We start from the raw sequence: 20,278 nt of genomic DNA, 5'->3' as shown, positions 1-20,278 counted from the left end.
GGAGAGCTGACAGATCCTCTATATACTACAGCAAACATGAGAGCTGACAGATCCTCTATATACTACACCACACAGGAGAGCTGACAGATCCTCTATATACTACACCACACAGGACAGATCCTCTGTATACTACACCACAAAGGAGAGCTGACAGATCCTCTATATACTGTATGACACAGGACAGATCCTCTGTATACTACACCACACAGGAGAGCTGACAGATCCTCTATATACTACACAACAAAGGAGAGCTGACAGATCCTCTATATACTGCATGACACAGGACAGATCCTCTATATACTACACCACACAGAAGAGCTGAGAGATCCTCTATATACTATACCACACAGGAGAGCCGACAGATCCTCTATATACTACACCACACAGGAGAGCTGACAGATCCTCTATATACTCAACCACACAGGAGAGCTGACAGATCCTCTATATACTACACCACACAGGAGAGCTGACAGATCCTCTATATACTACACCACACAGGAGAGCTGACAGATCCTCTATATACTGCACCACACAGGAGAGCTGACAGATCCTCTATAAACTACACCACACAGGACAGATTCTCTATATACTACACCACAAGGAGAGCTGACAGATCCTCTATATACTACACCACACAGGAGAGCTGACAGATCCTCTATATACTACACAAGGAGAGCTGAAAGATCCTCTATATTCTACACCACACAGGACAGATCCTCTATACTCTACACTACATGGAGAGCTGACAGATCCTCTATATTCTACACAAGGAGAGCTGAAAGATCCTCTATATTCTACACCACACAGGACAGATCCTCTATACTCTACACCACAAGGAGAGCTGACAGATCCTCTATATACTACACACGGGAGAGCTGACAGATCCTATATATACTATGCAGCGCCCCAGAGATCTGGTCGTTGCAGTATGACACTCTGCCACTAAGGGGAGTGATGGTACGTCTGATGGCACTAAAGGAGTTCTGACCAGGGATCACAAACACACATGACACTTCACACTCCGGCCACAAGGGGGAGTGGTTCTATCTAGTAGGCCACTCTTCACACTCTGGTAAAACTGGGGGTTGGACAGGAAGTTAGACAGAAAGAGCCCGGGAGAGTTCGGGAGAGGACCTGTCAGGGGTGGGATCCTGACAGCGGTCTAGAAAGAGAACAGATCGTTACGGAGCCGCGCCTGCACTACCTTGCGGCGGTATTCTAAGAAAGGACACGAAGCGAAGTTGATTGTGGAGAAGTGAGAAGCAGGATCACAGTGTAAAGGAGATAGAGCCAGTAGGAGTCGTGCCATGAGACCGAGGCAACATCCTTCTGAGGCGCATAGCGGTGGCCGGAGCACCGAGAAAGTAAGAGACTTTACGCATTACTTCAACACGGCAGGACAGTTAATTATAGGTTGGCTGTCTCACCTAAATCACCTAAGCAGACAAGGGAGGCAGCTGTGGGAGAGGGGCGTCTCTAGGGTCCCAGAATAACTCCAGGCCTACCCGTCATACGGGTGCGTCCTAACCATATCATCTGGGGGACTAAGAGAGAGAGAAAGAACAACGAACACAGACACAACAGTTGTGAGGACTATCCCGTGGTGCTCAGCAGGGAAGGACTACAACACACAGGCGCTAGTGGGTAGGCATTGATTTCCACCTGCAAAGGAAACTCTGGATGTGCCTTCGGACCGGCCGGTCTCAGCCAGCCCTGTTAGCAGTGCTCTGGATTGCGGATCCCAAAGCCTTCAGTAAAGAGGTAAAGAGACTGCAACCCTGTGTCCTTGTTATTCATCGCGCCTCGCACCACGCATCACACCATCACCTTTCATTGGGCGCCCTTTAGCAGGGTCACGGACCGGGTCTAGCCACCGTGACGACCCCAATACAGAGACTGAGGGGCCCGGTATCGAGAACCCGTGGCCCTGTGTCTGGGGGCGCTCCAACTACACTACACAGTAGAGCTGATAGATCGTCTATATACTACACCACACAGGAGAGGTGACAGATCCTCTAAATACTACACCACACAGGAGAGCTGACAGATCCTCTATATACTACACCACACAGGAGAGCTGACAGATCCTCTATATACTACACCACACAGGAGAGCTGACAGATCCTCTATATACTACACCACACAGGAGAGCTGACAGATCCTCTATATACTACACCACACAGGAGAGCTGACCAAACCATCACCTTTCATTGGGCACCCCTTAGCAGGGTCACGGACCGGGTCTAGCCACCGTGACGACCCCAATACAGAGACTGAGGGGCCCGGTATCAAGAACCCGTGGCCCTGTGTCTGGGGGCGCTCCAACTTGGCGTCACGAACAGGATCTACTTAAACCTGAAAGAATCAGGTCATGTGTGCCTTGGAACTGTGTTGAATTGTACTTGAACTGTGATCCCTTGCAAAGACTGTGTATTGCTAATTGCCGCCAAAATCCGCCATTGCCGCACCGAGTGTGGCGCGAGGGGAGGAACCATTGTTTCATGGGCGGAGCCGGCCGAAAAGAGCATGGAACGAAAAGGCGCTGTGAAGTGCCGATTACAAAAGTGGAACTCCGACCCCGGGGGGGGGTTTAGCAGGAAGGAGGAACGGCCATGTCAGATCCAGGAGAAGCGGCGGCCACAGCCGCGGGGGCACTTCCAGACCCCGTAGTAGACGCAGCCGCGGGCCTGGTACCACCGCCGGAAGCCGCGGGGCCTGCCACTCCCATCGGCCAGCTGGACACTGCTGCAGCCACAACAGCCATAATGCCCTTCTCCATGCCGTACCTACCAGGAGCCACCTGGCTCCCGCGATACTCCGGAGAAGCCCACTCGTTCACTGACTTTAAAGAGGGGATTTGCAGCCTGCTCGAGTTTTATCCCCTGACAGAGCCTCAGAAGGTTCATATGATAACTGGACAGCTCTTTGGCGTGGCTTTGAGAGAAGCGAAGTCCTGGCCCGCCGCGGATAAGAAAACTGCACAGCAGGTCCTGCAAAGCTAAAAACCACCTTTGACACCCGCACCGCTACGGAAATTAAATTGACATTCTATGGGTGCAAGCAGAGGCCGCAGGATAGCTTACAGGACTATGCCCTCAATCTTCAGGAGGCACTGCGGGCCATCAAGCAGAGTGACCCCAGCAGCATGCAAGATGAAGATGAAGATAAACTCCTGAAAGAGCGGTTCATCGAGGGGCTCCTGTGCAGTAATCAAAGGGCTCAGTTATATTTCTTAGCCATGCAGAACCCAGACCTGACCTTTGCGCAATTCAAAGATAAAGCCATCCAAGCGCTCCCAGAGCGACAGCCCAGCCGTGCTGTACTCCCCAGGCATCAATCCCTCACGTACCACCAGGAGGTGGCACCAGAAACACCCGTCTCTGCTGAGGCCGATGCCCAGACTCTGGATGACGACTCCCCTGCAGCACTACGCCTCCAGATGCAAGAGCTGACCAAGAGCGTTGCTGCCCTAGCCCGGACCGTCCAGTCCCTACAGGAGGTCCCCAAGGAGAAGATCCAGCTGGCTTCCAGACCGGAGGATGTCCCCTGGCAGCGACAGAGGAGGATCCCGTCGACCAGAGGCCGAGACGACGATCGCTTCCATCGGGATGGACGACCGATTTGCCGCCGCTGCCACCAAATGGGCCATCTTGCAAGGTACTGTCCTTTAAACGAGCAACCCCTGGGGCAAAGGGCCAACCCCCAGGAATAGGACGATCAGGCCCGCAACATTGGAGAGCCAAATACGTTGGAGGGCGACCAGTTTTCCCCATCGTGATCGACGGTATCCCCATGAACGCTCTGTTGGACACCGGTTCCCAGGTGACGACTATGCCCTACGTCCTCTATAAACGCTATTGGGAGGACACCGACATTACCCGTGGCCCTGATGACGATTTCACCATCATAGCTAGTAATGGTCAGCCACTGCCACAAGTGGGGTATAAGGAGGTCACCATCAACGTGGGGCGGGTAGAATTGGAGGCCCAGGGCATTGTTATTGTTGATATTGATCGACGTGAATGTAACCCCATGATGACTATCGGTACTAATGTTATAGAAAATTGTCTTGCAGAAGTTATTGTCTTGTTGCAGCAGGTAGCCGAAACAGCTGGTTACAGCGAACAGTGTGCCTTGCAGAAAGAGATCAGAGCTCTGATGCAGAGACAGCAGGTGGAGTTGACTGGTGGTAAAATTGGCCAGGTCACAGTGAGTGATTCAAACCCCATTGCGATACCCCCCAGGAGTGAAATGTTAATATGGTGTCGGGCAGCCATAGGCCTTAATTTTTACCCCTATCAGGCCCTGATAGAGCCGGTGTATTCAGATAAAAGGCCTACTCTCCTGACAGCCAGAGGGGTGGTCGATGTCCGCCAAGGGAGGGTGCCAGTACGCGTCCTTAACTGTGGGGAGGAAGAAGTCCACTTTACCACATACGCCACACTTGCCAAGCTGTTCACTGTTAGTAATAATGTAATACAGGCACCTGGGCCCTTGGTTCCGTTCGAGCCGGCGGAGGACAATGGCTATGCAGGACAGTCAAAAGATTGGTGCCGGGAATTGCATGTGGGCATTGACTCTACCCCGTCTCACCAGAAACAAGAGGCCTACAAGGTGGTTCATGAGTATGAGCGGGTATTCAGCAAGCACCCTCTAGATTTCGGGCAGGTAAAAGGGATTCAACATCACATCCCCACAGGAGATCACCCGCCCATAAAAGAGAGGTACCGTCCTGTGCCCCCAGCTCATTATCAGTGCGCCAAGGACATGTTGCGAGAGATGGAAGAGGCTGGGGTAGTGAGGGACAGCTGTAGCCCCTGGGAAGCCCCATTAGTTCTCGTTAAGAAGAAAGATGGCACCATGAGGATGTGTGTGGATTATAGGCAACTAAACCGCATTACACATAAGGATGCATATACCCTACCCAGGATAGAGGAGTCCTTGGCTGCCTTAAAGTCCGCTAGCTACTTTTCTACCTTAGATCTTACCAGTGGGTACTGGCAGGTTCCTGAGGCGGAGGCAGACAAGGAAAAGACGGCCTTCACGACACCGATGGGCCTCTGCGAGTTCAACTACATGCCTTTCGGATTGTGTAATGCTCCGGCAACGTTCCAGAGGATGATGGAGTGCTGTCTGGGGCATAAGAACTTTGAAACCGTGTTGCTATATCTGGACGATGTCATTGTCTTCTCGAAGACCTATGAAGACCACTTGAAGCACCTGGCCGAGGTGTTTGAAGCTCTGCCCAATTTTGGCTTAAAGGTGAAACCGTCCAAATGCCATCTGCTGAAACCCAAAGTGCAGTACCTGGGCCATGTGGTGAGTGTCGAAGGAGTGGCCCCAGACCCTGACAAAGTCACGGTGATCAAGGACTGGCCGCAGCCCGGTAACCTCCATGAAGTCCGGCAATTCCTCGGGTTGGTGGGTTACTACCAGAGGTTTATCAAGGACTTCACCAAGAAGGCCGCGCCATTGCAAGACCTGTTGGTGGGCCAGTCCAAGAAACCCAAGGGCAAAAATGCCCCATTCGACTGGAACGATGAACTGGAAGAATCGTTCACCTGCTTAAAGTCGGCGCTGACGGGAGAAGAGGTGCTGGCTCACCCTGAGTACGACCAGCCATTTGTATTGTATACGGATGCCAGCAATGTGGGACTGGGAGCCGTGCTATCCCAAGTCCAGAAGGATAAAAAGAGAGTAATCGCTTATGCCAGCAGGAACTTCGCCCCACTGAAAGGAACCCTGACAACTACAGTTCCTTTAAGCTGGAGTTCCTCGCCGTCATTTGGGCCGTGACAGAGAGGTTCAAGCACTACCTGGCCTCCGCGAAATTCACTGCCTTCACGGATAATAACCCATTAACGCACTTGGACACAGCAAAACTCGGTGCCCTGGAGCAGCGGTGGATGGCCTGGTTGTCCAACTACGACTTCACCATCAAATACCGGGCTGGGCACAAGAATGCGAATGCCGATGCATTGTCACGCATGCCTCACTTGCCCGAAACGGAGGAAGACCCAGAAGCATTTGAAGAGGTGGAACTGCCCGCTTTCCATCGCCCCAAGGCGACTCAGTGTTCTCATCAGGTGGAGAATAGGCGCAAGAGTAAACAGGGCGCCCCGTTGAACCCCCTGCCCCATCATGGGTGGGCAGAGAACCAGGATGGTGACCCTGCGGTCCGTCGGGTGAAAGAGCTCCTGACGCAGGCAGGATTGCATCCCGGCCCGGATGATCCACCGGAGACATTACAGCTGTGGAAGGAGAGGAGCAAGCTGTTTATTCACGATGGAAAGCTGTGCCGGAGGAACATCGACCCACGCACTCATGAATTGGTGTGGCAGATTGTGGTCCCAAGACAAGATGTGCCCGTGGTCCTGGGGGCATACCACGATGGGACGGGGCACTTCGGATGGAAGAAGCTGGAGAGGCTACTCCGTGGGAGATTCTACTGGATTGGCATGAAGAAAGCCATTGAGAAGTGGTGTCGAGAGTGTGGCCCCTGTAGCCTACGCAGGAAGGATCGTGACAGCCAACGGGCGCCCTTGCAACCCATCATCACCAAACGACCGCTCGAGTTGGTTGCGTTAGACCACGTGAAGTTAACGCCCAGCCGGTCAGGCTATACCTACGCTCTCACCATCGTGGACCACTACTCCAGATTCCTGGTAGTCGTGCCGGTCAAGGATCTAACGGCTAGGACAGCTGCCAAAACCTTCCAGCAGTACTTCTGTAGACCCCATGGGTACCCGGAGAAGGTACTAACCAATCAGGGGCCAGCATTTGAGGCGGAGGTGTTCCAGGAGTTCTGTGATCTGTACGGGTGTAAGAAGATCAGAACCACGCCGTACCATCCACAAACCAACGGGATGTGTGAGAAGATGAACCAGGTAGTGACCGACTTGCTGAAGACCTTACCTGTGGAGGAACGGAACTTGTGGCCCACAAAGTTGTCAGACCTGGTGGATATGTACAACCACATCCCAGTGAATTCCACCAATTGCACCCCAGCATACCTGATGCGAGGGAGGTCTAGTAAGTTACCTGTGGACCTGGACATGGGGGTCCTGACCCCCGAAGATATCTCGCCCGATGCGGATTGGGATACGGAGAGGCAGCAAAAGTACCGCAAAGTACAGGAATGTGTGGAAAGAAGCCTTGCCCAAGCCAGACAGAAACAAGAAAGGGACTACAACCAGCATGCCCCTGCGGCTCCCTTGCCCCCTGGAGAGCAAGTACTCAAACGGAAGAGGAGGCTACACAAGCTGGATGACCAATGGGAAGCGGAACCATATACCATTCTGCCATCTGATTTCGACAATACAAAGGTCTGTCTCATCAGCAAAGATGGAGGGGAAACCTCAACGGCAATATCCAGGGACCACCTTAAAATATGCCCTGATAAACTGAGAGATGGGGAAGCCAACCCTGGGATGACTCCGGCCTCGGAAGGAGAAAAGATGATACACACTGTTCTTGGCAACTTTCCCCAGTCTTGGACGCATATAAATCAGGCCATCGTGGTACCTGTCCTGACGTTTCGCCAACTGACCCCGCCAGAACTAGATGTGCAGCCAGGTCATCCCGATCCGCCAACACAACAGACCTCACCAGAAGATGCCATGCCAACTGCTGAACCGGCAAGTCTTCCCTCCGCTAATGGTGAATCTGCCATGCCCATCGGTAGTAGTAGCGGTTCTGAGAACTCCAACGTGCCAGTACTGCCCAGACTCACTAGGAGTGTAGCTAGAAGACAGTGCACTACACCAGCGATAGCAAACTTAGTGGGCCCTGTTAGGCCCATAACAGCCCCTGCACTGCGGAGGTCCACACGTAGCACCCAGAATCAGACTCCCCTTCGCTACAAAGCTTGGAGATACTAATGATAAGTGCTATTGTTTGTGTAAATATCTTTGTTACAAGTTTAAAAATGGACAACGGAGTAATGGACAGTGAATTGCTCCAAAAACTTCACAGGGGCCCCTTTGTTTACCCGGGGTCCCTGCTGCTTTAACGTGGCACCCAACTGAACTGAGAGTCATGAACTGTGTGTGTTACCAAACTTTTGCAACGTTCAAGCGTCTTCACCTCCCATAAAGGGAAGTACTGTTATGTTAATTTGTTCATAATGTTTCACAAATTTTATATGTTTTATGTTAACATGTATTGTTGTTCTTCTTCTTCCCAGTCCAGGAGTACTGGATTTAACCGGGGGGGGAGTGCAGCGCCCCAGAGATCTGGTCGTTGCAGTATGACACTCTGCCACTAAGGGGAGTGATGGTACGTCAGATGGCACTAAAGGAGTTCTGACCAGGTATCACAAACACACATGACACTTCACACTCCGGCCACCAGGGGGAGTGGTTCTATCTAGTAGGCCACTCTTCACACTCTGGTAAAACTGGGGGTTGGACAGGAAGTTAGACAGAAAGAGCCCGGGAGAGTTCGGGAGAGGACCTGTTATGGGTGGGATCCTGACAGCGGTCTAGAAAGAGAACAGATCGTAACGGAGCCGCGCCTGCACTACCTTGCGGCGGTATTCTAAGAAAGGACACGAAGCGAAGTTGATTGTGGAGAAGTGAGAAGCGGGATCACAGTGTAAAAGAGATAGAGCCAGTAGGAGTCGTGCCGTGAGACTGAGGCAACATCCTTCTGAGGCGCATAGCGGTGGCCGGAGCACCGAGAAAGTAAGAGACTTTACGCATTACTTCAACACGGCAGGACAGTTAATTATAGGTTGGCTGTCTCACCTAAATCACCTAAGCAGACAAGGGAGGCAACTGTGGGAGAGGGGCGTCTCTAGGGTCCCAGAATAACTCCAGGCCTACCCGTCATACGGGTGCGTCCTAACCATATCATCTGGGGGACGAAGAGAGAGAGAAAGAACAACTAACACACACAACAGTTGTGAGGACTATCCCTTGGTGCTCAGCAGGGAAGGACTACAACACACAGGCGCTAGTGGGTAGGCACTGATTTCCACCTGCAAAGGAAACTCTGGATGTGCCTTCGGACCGGCCGGTCTCAGCCAGCCCTATTAGGAGTGCTCTGGATTGCGGATCCCAAAGCCTTCAGTAAAGAGGTAAAGAGACTGCAACCCTGTGTCCTTGTTATTCATCGCGCCTCGCACCACGCACCAAACCATCACCTTTCATTGGGCACCCCTTAGCAGGGTCACGGACCGGGTCTAGCCACCGTGACGACCCCAATACAGAGACTGAGGGGCCCGGTATCGAGAACCCGTGGCCCTGTGTCTGGGGGCGCTCCAACTACACTACACAGTAGAGCTGATAGATCGTCTATATACTACACCACACAGGAGAGCTGACAGATCCTCTAAATACTACACCACACAGGAGAGCTGACAGATCCTCTATATACTACACCACACAGGAGAGCTGACAGATCCTCTATATACTACACCACACAGGAGAGCTGACAGATCCTCTATATACTACACCACACAGGAGAGCTGACAGATCCTCTATATACTACACCACACAGGAGAGCTGACAGATCCTCTATATACTACACCACACAGGAGAGCTGACAGATCCTCTATATACTACACCACACAGGAGAGCTGACAGATCCTCTATATAGTACACCACAAGGAGAGCTGACAGATCCTCTATATACTACACCACACAGGAGAGCTGACAGATCCTCTATATACTACACCACACAGGAGAGCTGACAGATCCTCTATATACTACACCACACAGGAGAGCTGACAGATCCTCTATATACTACACCACACAGGAGAGCTGACAGATCCTCTATATACTACACCACACAGGAGAGCTGACAGATCCTCTATATACTACACCACACAGGAGAGCTGACAGATCCTCTATATACTACACCACACAGGAGAGCTGACAGATCCTCTATATACTACAGCACACAGGAAAGCTGACAGATCCTATATATTCTACACCACACAGGAGAGCTGACAGATCCTATATATACTACACCACACAGGAGAGCTGACAGATCCTATATATACTACACCACACAGGAGAGCTGACAGATCCTATATATACTACACCACACAGGAGAGCTGACAGATCCTCTATACAATAAGCCAACACACCTGGCACATGAACGCATGTATCCAGATCGCATACTTGTGGTTACGTGACTTGTGTGGTGCAGGATATAGAGGATCTGTCAGCTCTCCTGTACGGTGTAATATATAGAGAATCTGTCCAGAGTGGTGAAATATGTAGAAATATTTGTAATTTTTTGTCTATTCTTTTGGTTCTGCTGCTAAGTTTGTTTTAGTAAATATCCATGAAATTAACTGGCAATTTATTATTCACATCCTCCTAGTCATAGTAAAGTGTCACTTCCCAGTATTACATGTCTAATTAGTGGGAATATTGCCAAACTGTGTAGGGAAACTTCCGTGTGCTACTTTTGGGTTAGAGCTAAGGTTACGATTAAGGCTAGAATTGGAGAAAGGCTTGGTTTTAGAGCTCTGGTTTTGGTTACGGTTGGGTTTAGTGCTAAGGTTATTGTTAGAGACCGGCTTAGAGCGGTGGTGGTTGAGGTTAGAGGTATTGTTATGCTTAGATATAGATTTCACAGAAAAGTTATGGTTAGCACAACATAAAATTGCAATAATTTTTAATTTATAATGCATAGTAATGATGAAAATGTTTTAAATTAATGAGTTATAATTTGATGAAATATTTTTTTAACATGAGAATATTTTTTACTCCAAACAAAAGGTTCAAAGTGAAGGGATACAAGGCGAAATACAAGGAGAAGAACCACGTAGATGGTTGTCAGCGCACAGAGGAATGTTGAGCATGATGAGAAAGGAACAAAGGCGTTAGGTAGTTAGAGGAGAAGTACATCATTATTCTCTACAGCATGAAGCCTGGACCGGGGACGGGAAGTAACAGGCAAGCCATTTCCTGCCGTAGATGTTCGTGTTTGGAATTTCTTTGCCTCCAGTCCAGGAGACATTTTATCTGCCATAAAATACCTTTAAATGATTATAGGGTAACAGATGTGCAAGTCCTATTTCTTTACAGACATGAAGCTGCTAAATGAGAGTTTCTTCGTAAATAACAAATAACCTAAGAACCTGTTAGGCTACGTTCACATTTGCGGTGCGTCGGGCGCAACCGCGGCGACGCATGCGCCCCTATATTTAACATGGGGGGCACATGGACATGCGTTTTGTTGCGTTTTGTGATGCATGCGTTTTTTGGGCGCAAGCGTCGAGGCGCTGTTCTACCCTGTATGCACACATGGATTTTTCCTCTCTGAACCCTGTTCACACAGGTTATATACAGATGATCAGGTTTTTAAATACATCAGATAGGGATTGCATACATTAGTTAGGACTGCTCTGATAAGGGTATACCGTGAAGATTGGTAGAGCAGCTTAGTATACATTTTTTGCAAAAAACGTATCAACCAAATACCCTGTTTTTTACATCTTTTACTAGCACTTGCGGATTACTGCAACATTTTTTCAAACTGAGTGTTTTTGGTTTTACTATTCTCTTTTGTGTCTTCAGGTTTCTTGGTGGTGTGTGAACATGATCATACAGACTTGTTCACTGTGCAAGTAGCCCATGTGTTCCTGTTTCCATAATTGTTCTCTTGTGTCTACAAGACTGGGGAGTTCCACCACTCCTCTTGGGCTATCTGCACAAAAGCTGTTCTACCCTGTATGCACACATGGATTTTTCCTCTCTGAACCCTGTTCACACAGATTATATACAGATAATCAGGTTTTTAAATACATCAGATAGGGATTGCATACATTAGTTAGGACTGCTCTGATAAGGGTATACCGTGAAGATTGGTAGAGCAGCTTAGTATACATTTTTTGCAAAAAACGTATCAACCAAATACCCTGTTTTTTACATCTTTTACTAGCACTTGCGGATTACTGCAACATTTTTTCAAACTGAGTGTTTTTGGTTTTACTATTCTCTTTTGTGTCTTCAGGTTTCTTGGTGGTGTGTGAACATGATCATACAGACTTGTTCACTGTGCAAGTAGCCCATGTGTTCCTGTTTCCATAATTGTTCTCTTGTGTCTACAAGACTGGGGAGTTCCACCACTCCTCTTGGGCTATCTGCACAAAAGCTGTTCTACCCTGTATGCACACATGGATTTTTCCTCTCTGAACCCTGTTCACACAGGTTATATACAGATGATCAGGTTTTTAAATACATCAGATAGGGATTGCATACATTAGTTAGGACTGCTCTGATAAGGGTATACCGTGAAGATTGGTAGAGCAGCTTAGTATACATTTTTTGCAAAAAACGTATCAACCAAATACCCTGTTTTTTACATCTTTTACTAGCACTTGCGGATTACTGCAACATTTTTTCAAACTGAGTGTTTTTGGTTTTACTATTCTCTTTTGTGTCTTCAGATCTCCCAGCAGGGGCCTGATCGTTGGTCGCTGTCACACATAACGATTTCTTTAACGATATCGTTGCTACGTCACAAAAAGCAACGATATCGTTAACGATATCTTTATGTGTGATGGTACCTTTACTGGTGCTGTTCACACTATTGTGCTGCTGCAATAATTTGTAATCTTTTCTTCAAGCAAGTATTCAGTTTGCTTGTTCATCACTATTGCCTGCGGTTAACAACTTGTTTGATTATTGTATTTGTCTGCCATTTGACCATCTGTCTACTGATAGCATAGAACTCTGCCATTAATAATTTGTTTGCTGCATGTCCTGGACTGACTATACATCTACAGTTTCTGTGTATGATGCCACTCCTAGCAATGTCTTCTGTTGTTTCCTGCTCCATTTGTCTGCCTGCCTTCCAGCATACCTTTCCATGTTCTGTCATGCAAATCCTGAATACTGTGCCATATCTTTTGGTCTATATTGCTCACCCTGACCTATAGATCATAACAGAATGTGAACTGCTGATGGCCAGACACTATGGATGTCCACATATGACCAGAGATAAATGCTGGTGGCCAGAAACTAGATATGACCAGAGATGATTGCTCATGGTCAGACAATTTAGATGACGACAAATGTCTACACTGTGGATGGTCAGAAACTAGACATGAACAGAGATGGCAGCAGGTAGCCAAATAATAGAGATAACTGCGGGTGCCCAAACACCACAGAGACCAGAAAAGACCAGAGATGACTGCAGAAGTCTGGAAACAAGACATGAACAGAGATGACAGCAGATAGCCGGACATTAGAGATGACTGCAGATGGGTGGAGGAAAGAGATACCAGAGATAACTACAGGTGTTTAGATACCAGAGATGATCAGAGATGACACTATGAAGATGGATGCTACAGATAACCAAAGATGACTGAAGGTGGCCACACACTGCACAAGACTAGAGATGACTGCAGGTGATCAAACATTAGAGATTTCCAAAAATGACTGCAGGAAATATAAAAAAAATATTTTCTGTGTGTTCAGGAGGTCAATGCATTTTTCTCATTCTCAGTTCGCATGCCACTATCCTCGCCTGACTTCACTGTCCTATATAGAATCTCTCCTCTTTCCCCTCTAGACTTTTCTGCCCTATATAAACCCATTTGCCCCCTCCTGTCCAACTGGAATTTTTCATACCTATTTGTGACCTTCAGATCCCTTTATCCCATCTTTATCAGTCTTATTGTCCATCCAGCCTCCCGTTTATTCCTTCAAACCCATCTATTCCCTTACAGATACCCAGACTTATTTGTCCTTTCGAGAACCCTCTGTCTAATCCATGCTCCTCTAATATCTCCAGACACCTCTTTCCTCCCAGAACTCATCTGTCCTTTTCAGATTCTTTTATTCCCCCCCATACCTCTCACAACATCTGAAGACCTCTCTATTCTTTCCAGACACCTGTGTCCCATTCAGTCTTCTTTTTCTCGAGTGTTCATTGCTCCTACCTTTATACCTTTATAACACAGGCGTTTTAGAAAGGGCTGCAGTCAACCAAAAAACAAGCTCGTTTGCGGATTGAATGTTCTTATTAATGATTGTTCCCATATAGTTTGCATCGGCCCATGTAAATAAGGCTCCTAGCCTAGCGGTAATTGACTTGTCAGCACTCGTTATAGCCAGAAATCTGGCCCTATAAATGTTCTCAAATGATGATTAGAAGTATGGTTGAGAAGTCCTGTGTACTAGAATTAAGGTGGCTGTTAGTACTGTACTGTATTTAGGTATGCTGGCTAGAGGAGTGTGACGGGAAAGAGGGGTCTGGAGATGACAGAGAAATCTGGAAGGGACAGACGGGTCTGAAGGGGTACAGTATGGTCTGGTAGGGACAGATGGACCTGGAAGAGATAGAGTAGTTTGGAGGAGGACAGAGGGTCTGGAGAGGACAGAGGAGTTTGGAGGTGACAGAGGAGTGTGGAAGAGGATAGATGGGTTTGGCCGTAAACAGTAGTTTACAGGGAGTAAAGGTGTCTGTCAGGGACAGAAGGGTCTGTCAGGGACAGAGGAGTCTGGTGGATGACAGAAGAATCTTGAAGGGACTGAGGCATCTAGAGAGGAAAAGAAAGTCTGGAGGGAACAGAGGTGTCTGGAGGAAGATAGAGGGCTTTGGAAGGACAGAGGACCTTGGAGGGTTCAAAGGGGTCTCAATGAGGACAATGGGGTCTGGTGGGGACAGATTGAACTGGAAGGGATAGAGGAGTTTGGAGAAGGACAGAGGAGTTTGGAGGTGACAGAGGAGTGTGGCAGAGGATAGAGGGTTTGGGCTGTCAACAGTAGTTTGGAGGGAGTAAAGGGGCAGTGGAGTCTGGAGGATGACAGAAGAATCTAGAGGAGATTGAGGGGTCTAGAGCGAAAAGAGGAAACAAGGGAACAAAGGTGTCTGGAGGAGGATAGAGGGCTTTGGAAGGACAGAGGACCTTGGAGGGGGCAAAGGGGTCTGGAGAAGAACAGAGGAGTATGGAGAGGCCAGAGGAGTTTGGAAGAGGACAGAGGGGTCTGAAATGGTCTGATAGCATTTTTCCCCTCTCCTGACATGTAGGCTGAGCTGAGCCCAGTGTTCAGGTGTATGTGGGAGTCTGGAGAGACAGGTGTCAGCTGGACAGACAGCTATACGCCGTGTATCAGCGATTGTGCATGACACTATCGCTAACCATACACACGAGCTGTTCACAAATCCGGCTGACCGTGGTGAGAGCTGCTGATAATATGGAGTCTATAATGGCCGTGCACATAAAATTAACGGCAGATGCTACTAAAATAAGCTGGATCTGCCGAAGATCTCCAGAAAAATATTGCTTTTCTATGGCGTCTACTACATCTGTCCTCTCTGTCATCACTGAAAGGAAGCAAATCCCCACCAAGGAAAAAAAACAAGTCGTCACAGCAGAGGCGGGACAAGCTCTCTTTGTGTCCAAGGCAGGGGGTTTAGAATATCGCCCCCCCCAGCCATGACAGTCGTTCAGCCATCAGCAGTGATTTGTCCCTGCTGTCCACGTCTGTGCCAGTGACGTCAATATATACAGAATATGTCTCATTATTCCGTCTCAGCGGTAACCTTGTCTAGATCACATTCTTCATGTGTGGGCAGATTTATGAAACTGTCTAAAAAGAAAAATGGCCTCTGTTGCCCATAGCAACCAATCACAGCGCAGCTTTCATTTCATATTTTGCTCTTGACAAATGAAAGCTGCTCTGTGATTGGTTGCTATGAGCAAAAAAGACAGGGTTGCTTTTAGGCAGCTTCAGAAATCTGCCCCCATGATGGAGTTGTAACAGGTGCCCCCAAAAGATGACACTGAGAAGGACTATGTGACCTAATCATACAAAGGGCCTTTTGCGTAGGGCGACGATCATTCAAATGTTAATTCCCTATCATTTCCCAATGTAAACTGCCAGGCAATCGACAAAGAAAAAGCTCTTTAGTCGTTGATCGCTTCTTTTATGTGGGCACAAAAATTATCTTGGTCGGGAGCAGATCCCTCGTGTAAACAATAGTGATGGAGTACAACCCATTATTGTGATGGGAAAATGAGCGCTGATCGATTTTCCTATATCGTCACAATCACAGGGGGTTAACTCCTGAGATGCAATAGGCACTCTGCCATCACATCTTTGGTTTCAGGGCAAGGTTCTTACCCAGGCCTGCTCTAGTCAGGCCTTGGCATCCATATCTACTAATATTCCACGCGCTTCCTCCCATCGGTCCATTGTAGGTTTGGATGTTTGGAGTTCGTGCTACTTTCTATCTATTCTGTTGATGGGCACTTGCCTTTGTTGCCCCCCGTGTGCAGGAAGATATTGGTGGAATAAGGAACTATAACATCTACTCGGAGGCCTGAGCCAAGCACCATATGATCCTCTGTGTTTCGAAAAATGGGGGCTTTAAGAGGCTCAATGTGCAACCCAGGAGATTTCTTTTCAAAATATCCTGATCCCCAGTCTCTGGATGTTCAGATTTCAGTGATTCCCCCCAAAAACAGACTTCAAGAAAATGAAATGTTGTGGTGGAATTAGTGGAATTGACAAAGGACACAAAAGCCCGAGGGTCCACAGTCTGCAGACAATGGAAGGGTTAATGAATGGAGATGACATGGAGGAGGTTGCACCATCCTGTCCATGACGTTCTACCGAGGATCAGCAGCAAAATGACAGAAGGAAAATGCAGATCCTGAACTCAATCCTCAACATCTCCATTGGGTCAAAACTCCCCCATGTAGAGCGAACAAAGATCAATGTCATCGGGTCAAAGCCGCCCGACGTACAATCATCACCATAGAGCTGAGGTTCTCCTTGAAGCCCAGCAGCCACCGAGAAAAATAGACCTCATGATCGTGTTGTCGTATAATACCACATATCTGGACTGACCTGCTGTGTTGGACCTCTTGGTGCTGGACGCCTCGGTTGGGGTCTCCAGGGGTCTCTTCCTTGAATCTGAAGCCTCCGTCTCCATCTGTGGGTTTTGCTGCTGCTGTGCAGGAGGATAAGGAGCGTTCTGATGGAGAGACCCTCCAGCCATTGTGGCCCTAGAGGCAGCAACTGAGGAATAGAGACTAGAAGGCTGGAGAGCTGAGTGTGGGGCGGTGGGGGTCTCACAGTGCCATTAATGTAGAAGGTCTCCTGGGCTGTGATGATGTTGGAGCCCCCGGTGTGTGTCCTCCCTGCCTCTCTTATTGCTGTTTCTTCATTTCATATTATCCCTCCCCCACAGCTGAGGACAAAAAAAAATCAGGGATGGAAAAGACAAAGGGAGGAAGGAAATGGGATGTGAGAGGGTTTATACGGAGAAGAGGATGAGAGGGGGAGGGGGCCGCAATGAAGAGGGGAAGCAAGATTTGGGGGGTTCAGTCTGATCAGATTCTGGAATTGGGATGAGGGGATCAGTCCTGTACGAGGCACAGAATTAGCATCTCTATAGAAGGAGCTGGGAGCAGAGGGCCAGGGGCTGACGTCAGGATGCTGAGCCTGGAATTGGACGGGAGCTGCCCTCTCTCCACACACCCCCGGCCCCTGATAGGCAGATGTTCTCCAGGCTTTATTCTAAGGATGAGGATAAAACAGCAAGTGCATCCTCCACCAAGGCCGAGGATGAGGCCGGGCAGCATGCGGCAGTGGGACTACTGCGCCCAGGCCTACCCAATAGTCATAGTCTGTGGGGGGTCAAAATCCGGGCTGTCACATTGTAGGGGTCACAGTGTTAAGAGAGGACAAAATCTCGGGGTTGATAGTGTCAAAGAAAGTTTCAGTCAAGGGAAGGGTCGAGTGTGACAAGTGGTAAAAATCTGTGATGTTCACAATATCTAAGGAGGTCACAGTGTTAGGTGTATTCTAGTGATGAGCGAGTGTACTCGTTGCTCGGGTGACCTCCGAGTATTTATGACTGCTCGGAGATTAAGTTTTTATCCAAGCAGCTGAATGATTTACAGCTACTAGGCAGCTTGATTACATGTGAGGATTCCCTAGCAACCAGGCAACCCCCACATGTACTCAGACTGGCTAATAGCTGTAAATCATTCAGCTGCTGCGATGAAAGCTTAATCTCCAAACACTAACAAATACTCGGAGGTCACCCGAGCGTGCTCTGGAAAACCCGAGTAACGAGTACACTCGCTCATCACTAGTGTACTCTAAATCACAGTATCAAAGAAAGTTACATACTGAGGAAGGTCACAGTTTAGGGGTGGTCAGTGTGTGAAAGGAGGGAGGATAACATCTGGGGGTTCACAGGGTAGAAAGAAATCATGGTCAAAAAGTCAATTCTGGTGGAGGTCACAGTGGTGGACATAGTCAGAATCTAATGGTGTCAGTATAGAAGGAGGTCCCAGCGCTGTCAGAGGTCATAATCTGAGAGGTCACAGTTTGGGGAGGTCACAGTTTTAGAGCAGTCGAAATCTGGGAGGTCACAGTCTGGACAGAGGTCAATTCACATTTCAGTGTATGTCCACTAATATTATATATAATGTACAATGTAATGAACCCAAGTTGTAAGATGCCAAGGAGAAGAAAGCATGTTAAAACCTAAGTTGTTACCTGAAGTTATAAGCAATTGAAAATAGTAGTGCAGCGCAGAGGGAGGGATAGAAAGGTGTCAGGACACACAGAGCATCGCAGCTATGATAGAAAGGTGTCAGGACACACAGAGCATCGCAGCTATGATAGAAAGGTGTCAGGACACACAGAGCATAGCAGCTATGATAGAAAGGTGTCAGGACACACAGAGCATCGCAGCTATGATAGAAAGGTGTCAGGACACACAGAGCATAGCAGCTATGATAGAAAGGTGTCAGGACACACAGAGCATCGCAGCTATGATAGAAAGGTGTCAGGACACAGAGCATCGCAGCTATGATAGAAAGGTGTCAGGACACACAGAGCATAGCAGCTATGATAGAAAGGTGTCAGGACACAGAGCATCGCAGCTATGATAGAAAGGTGTCAGGACACAGAGCATCGCAGCTATGATAGAAAGGTGTCAGAACACGCAGAGCATCGCAGCAATGATAGAAAGGTGTCAGGACACACAGAACATTACAGCTATGATAGAAAGATGTCAGAACACGCAGAACATAGCTATGATAGAAAGGTGTCAGGAAGTGCAGAGCATCACAGCTATGATAGAAAGGTGTCAGAACACGCAGAGCATAGCAGCTATGATAGAAAGGTGTCAGAACACGGAGAACATTGCAGTGATGTGTATATAATATAACTCAGCCTACATCATACATATCAGTGCATGTCAGGTATATACGAATGCACACCCCATGTCATTAGGGTTCTTGCCTTGTGTTTCGGGGAACACCCCTTGCACTGTTGACTATTTCCCGTGTACGAGGGATTGGTGTAAGGTTGTGGACTTCACGTCAGTTCCGCTGGTTGATAAAGGATAGAAATACATCCAGAGGGGGCAGATGAGGTTTAGAAGGGGGCTACACAGACAAAGAACCAGCATCAATAGCATGGAGGAGGCAGGGAAAGTCTGAGTGTGAGGAGGGGGATCCCTGCTGTGGGGGAAGACGCCTCCTGAATGTTAAGTTCCAGGCTTCATTGTACCAGATCCCATCTGTGCACCCCCCCATCTATTCACCTATTGTCCGGTCACATCTGCATCACAAGTGCTCACAGGCCGACACTCAGGACCAAAACTGATAGATCCAGACACATACACACCCCAACACAAGCAGCCCCCCATCACTTACATGGGGTACAGTTCTAAATACAGGACGTAAGACCCTCAACATCACATGGAACCATACTCCACAATCGAACTACCGAGGAATATCCCAAATATCACGTTTCTAGGGATACCATGGACTTGCATCACTAGGGATACCATGGACTTACATCACTAGGGATACCCATGACATGACTGAAGATACCACTGACGTGACTTGGGACATCCTTGACTGTCATCACTGTGGCTACCCCTGACTCACATCACTGTGGCTACCCCTGACTCACATCACTGTGGATACATCTGACTCGCATCACTGTGGATACCTCTGACTCACATCACTGGGGCTACCCCTGACTTATATCACCATGGATATCCCTGACTCTCATCACTGCGGCTATCCCTGACTCCCATCACTGCGGCTACCCCTGACTCCCATCACTGTGGATACTCCTGACTCACATCACTGGGGCTACCCCTGGCTCACATCACTGGGGCTACCCTTGACTCACATCACCGGGGCTACCCCTGACTCACATCACGGAGGCTACCCCTGACTCAAATCACTGTGGATACCCCTGACTCACATCACTGTGGATACCCCTGACTCACATCACTGAGGCTACCACTGACTCGCTTCACTGTGGATACCCCT

General features: G+C 48.6%; 1 protein-coding gene across 1 annotated transcript in view; it reads right to left on the bottom strand.

Annotated features, from left to right (window-relative positions):
- LOC138661478 (RNA-binding protein Nova-2-like) overlaps window positions 1-17,366 on the bottom strand; it is a 61,128-nt gene extending 43,762 nt beyond the window's left edge. Inside the window, exon 1 of the mRNA XM_069746188.1 lies at window positions 16,821-17,366. Coding sequence (XP_069602289.1) covers window positions 16,821-16,971 — 151 coding nt within the window. The 5' untranslated portion in view covers window positions 16,972-17,366. The remainder of the gene's footprint in view (window positions 1-16,820) is intronic.
- Window positions 17,367-20,278: the final 2,912 nt, after the last annotated feature.

This window comes from Ranitomeya imitator, chromosome 2 (assembly GCF_032444005.1).
Source record: "Ranitomeya imitator isolate aRanImi1 chromosome 2, aRanImi1.pri, whole genome shotgun sequence".
Classification (NCBI taxonomy): Eukaryota; Metazoa; Chordata; class Amphibia; order Anura; family Dendrobatidae; genus Ranitomeya; species Ranitomeya imitator.
The sequence above is the reverse complement of the archived record's forward strand: the minus strand, read 5'-3'. Positions and strand labels throughout refer to the sequence as shown.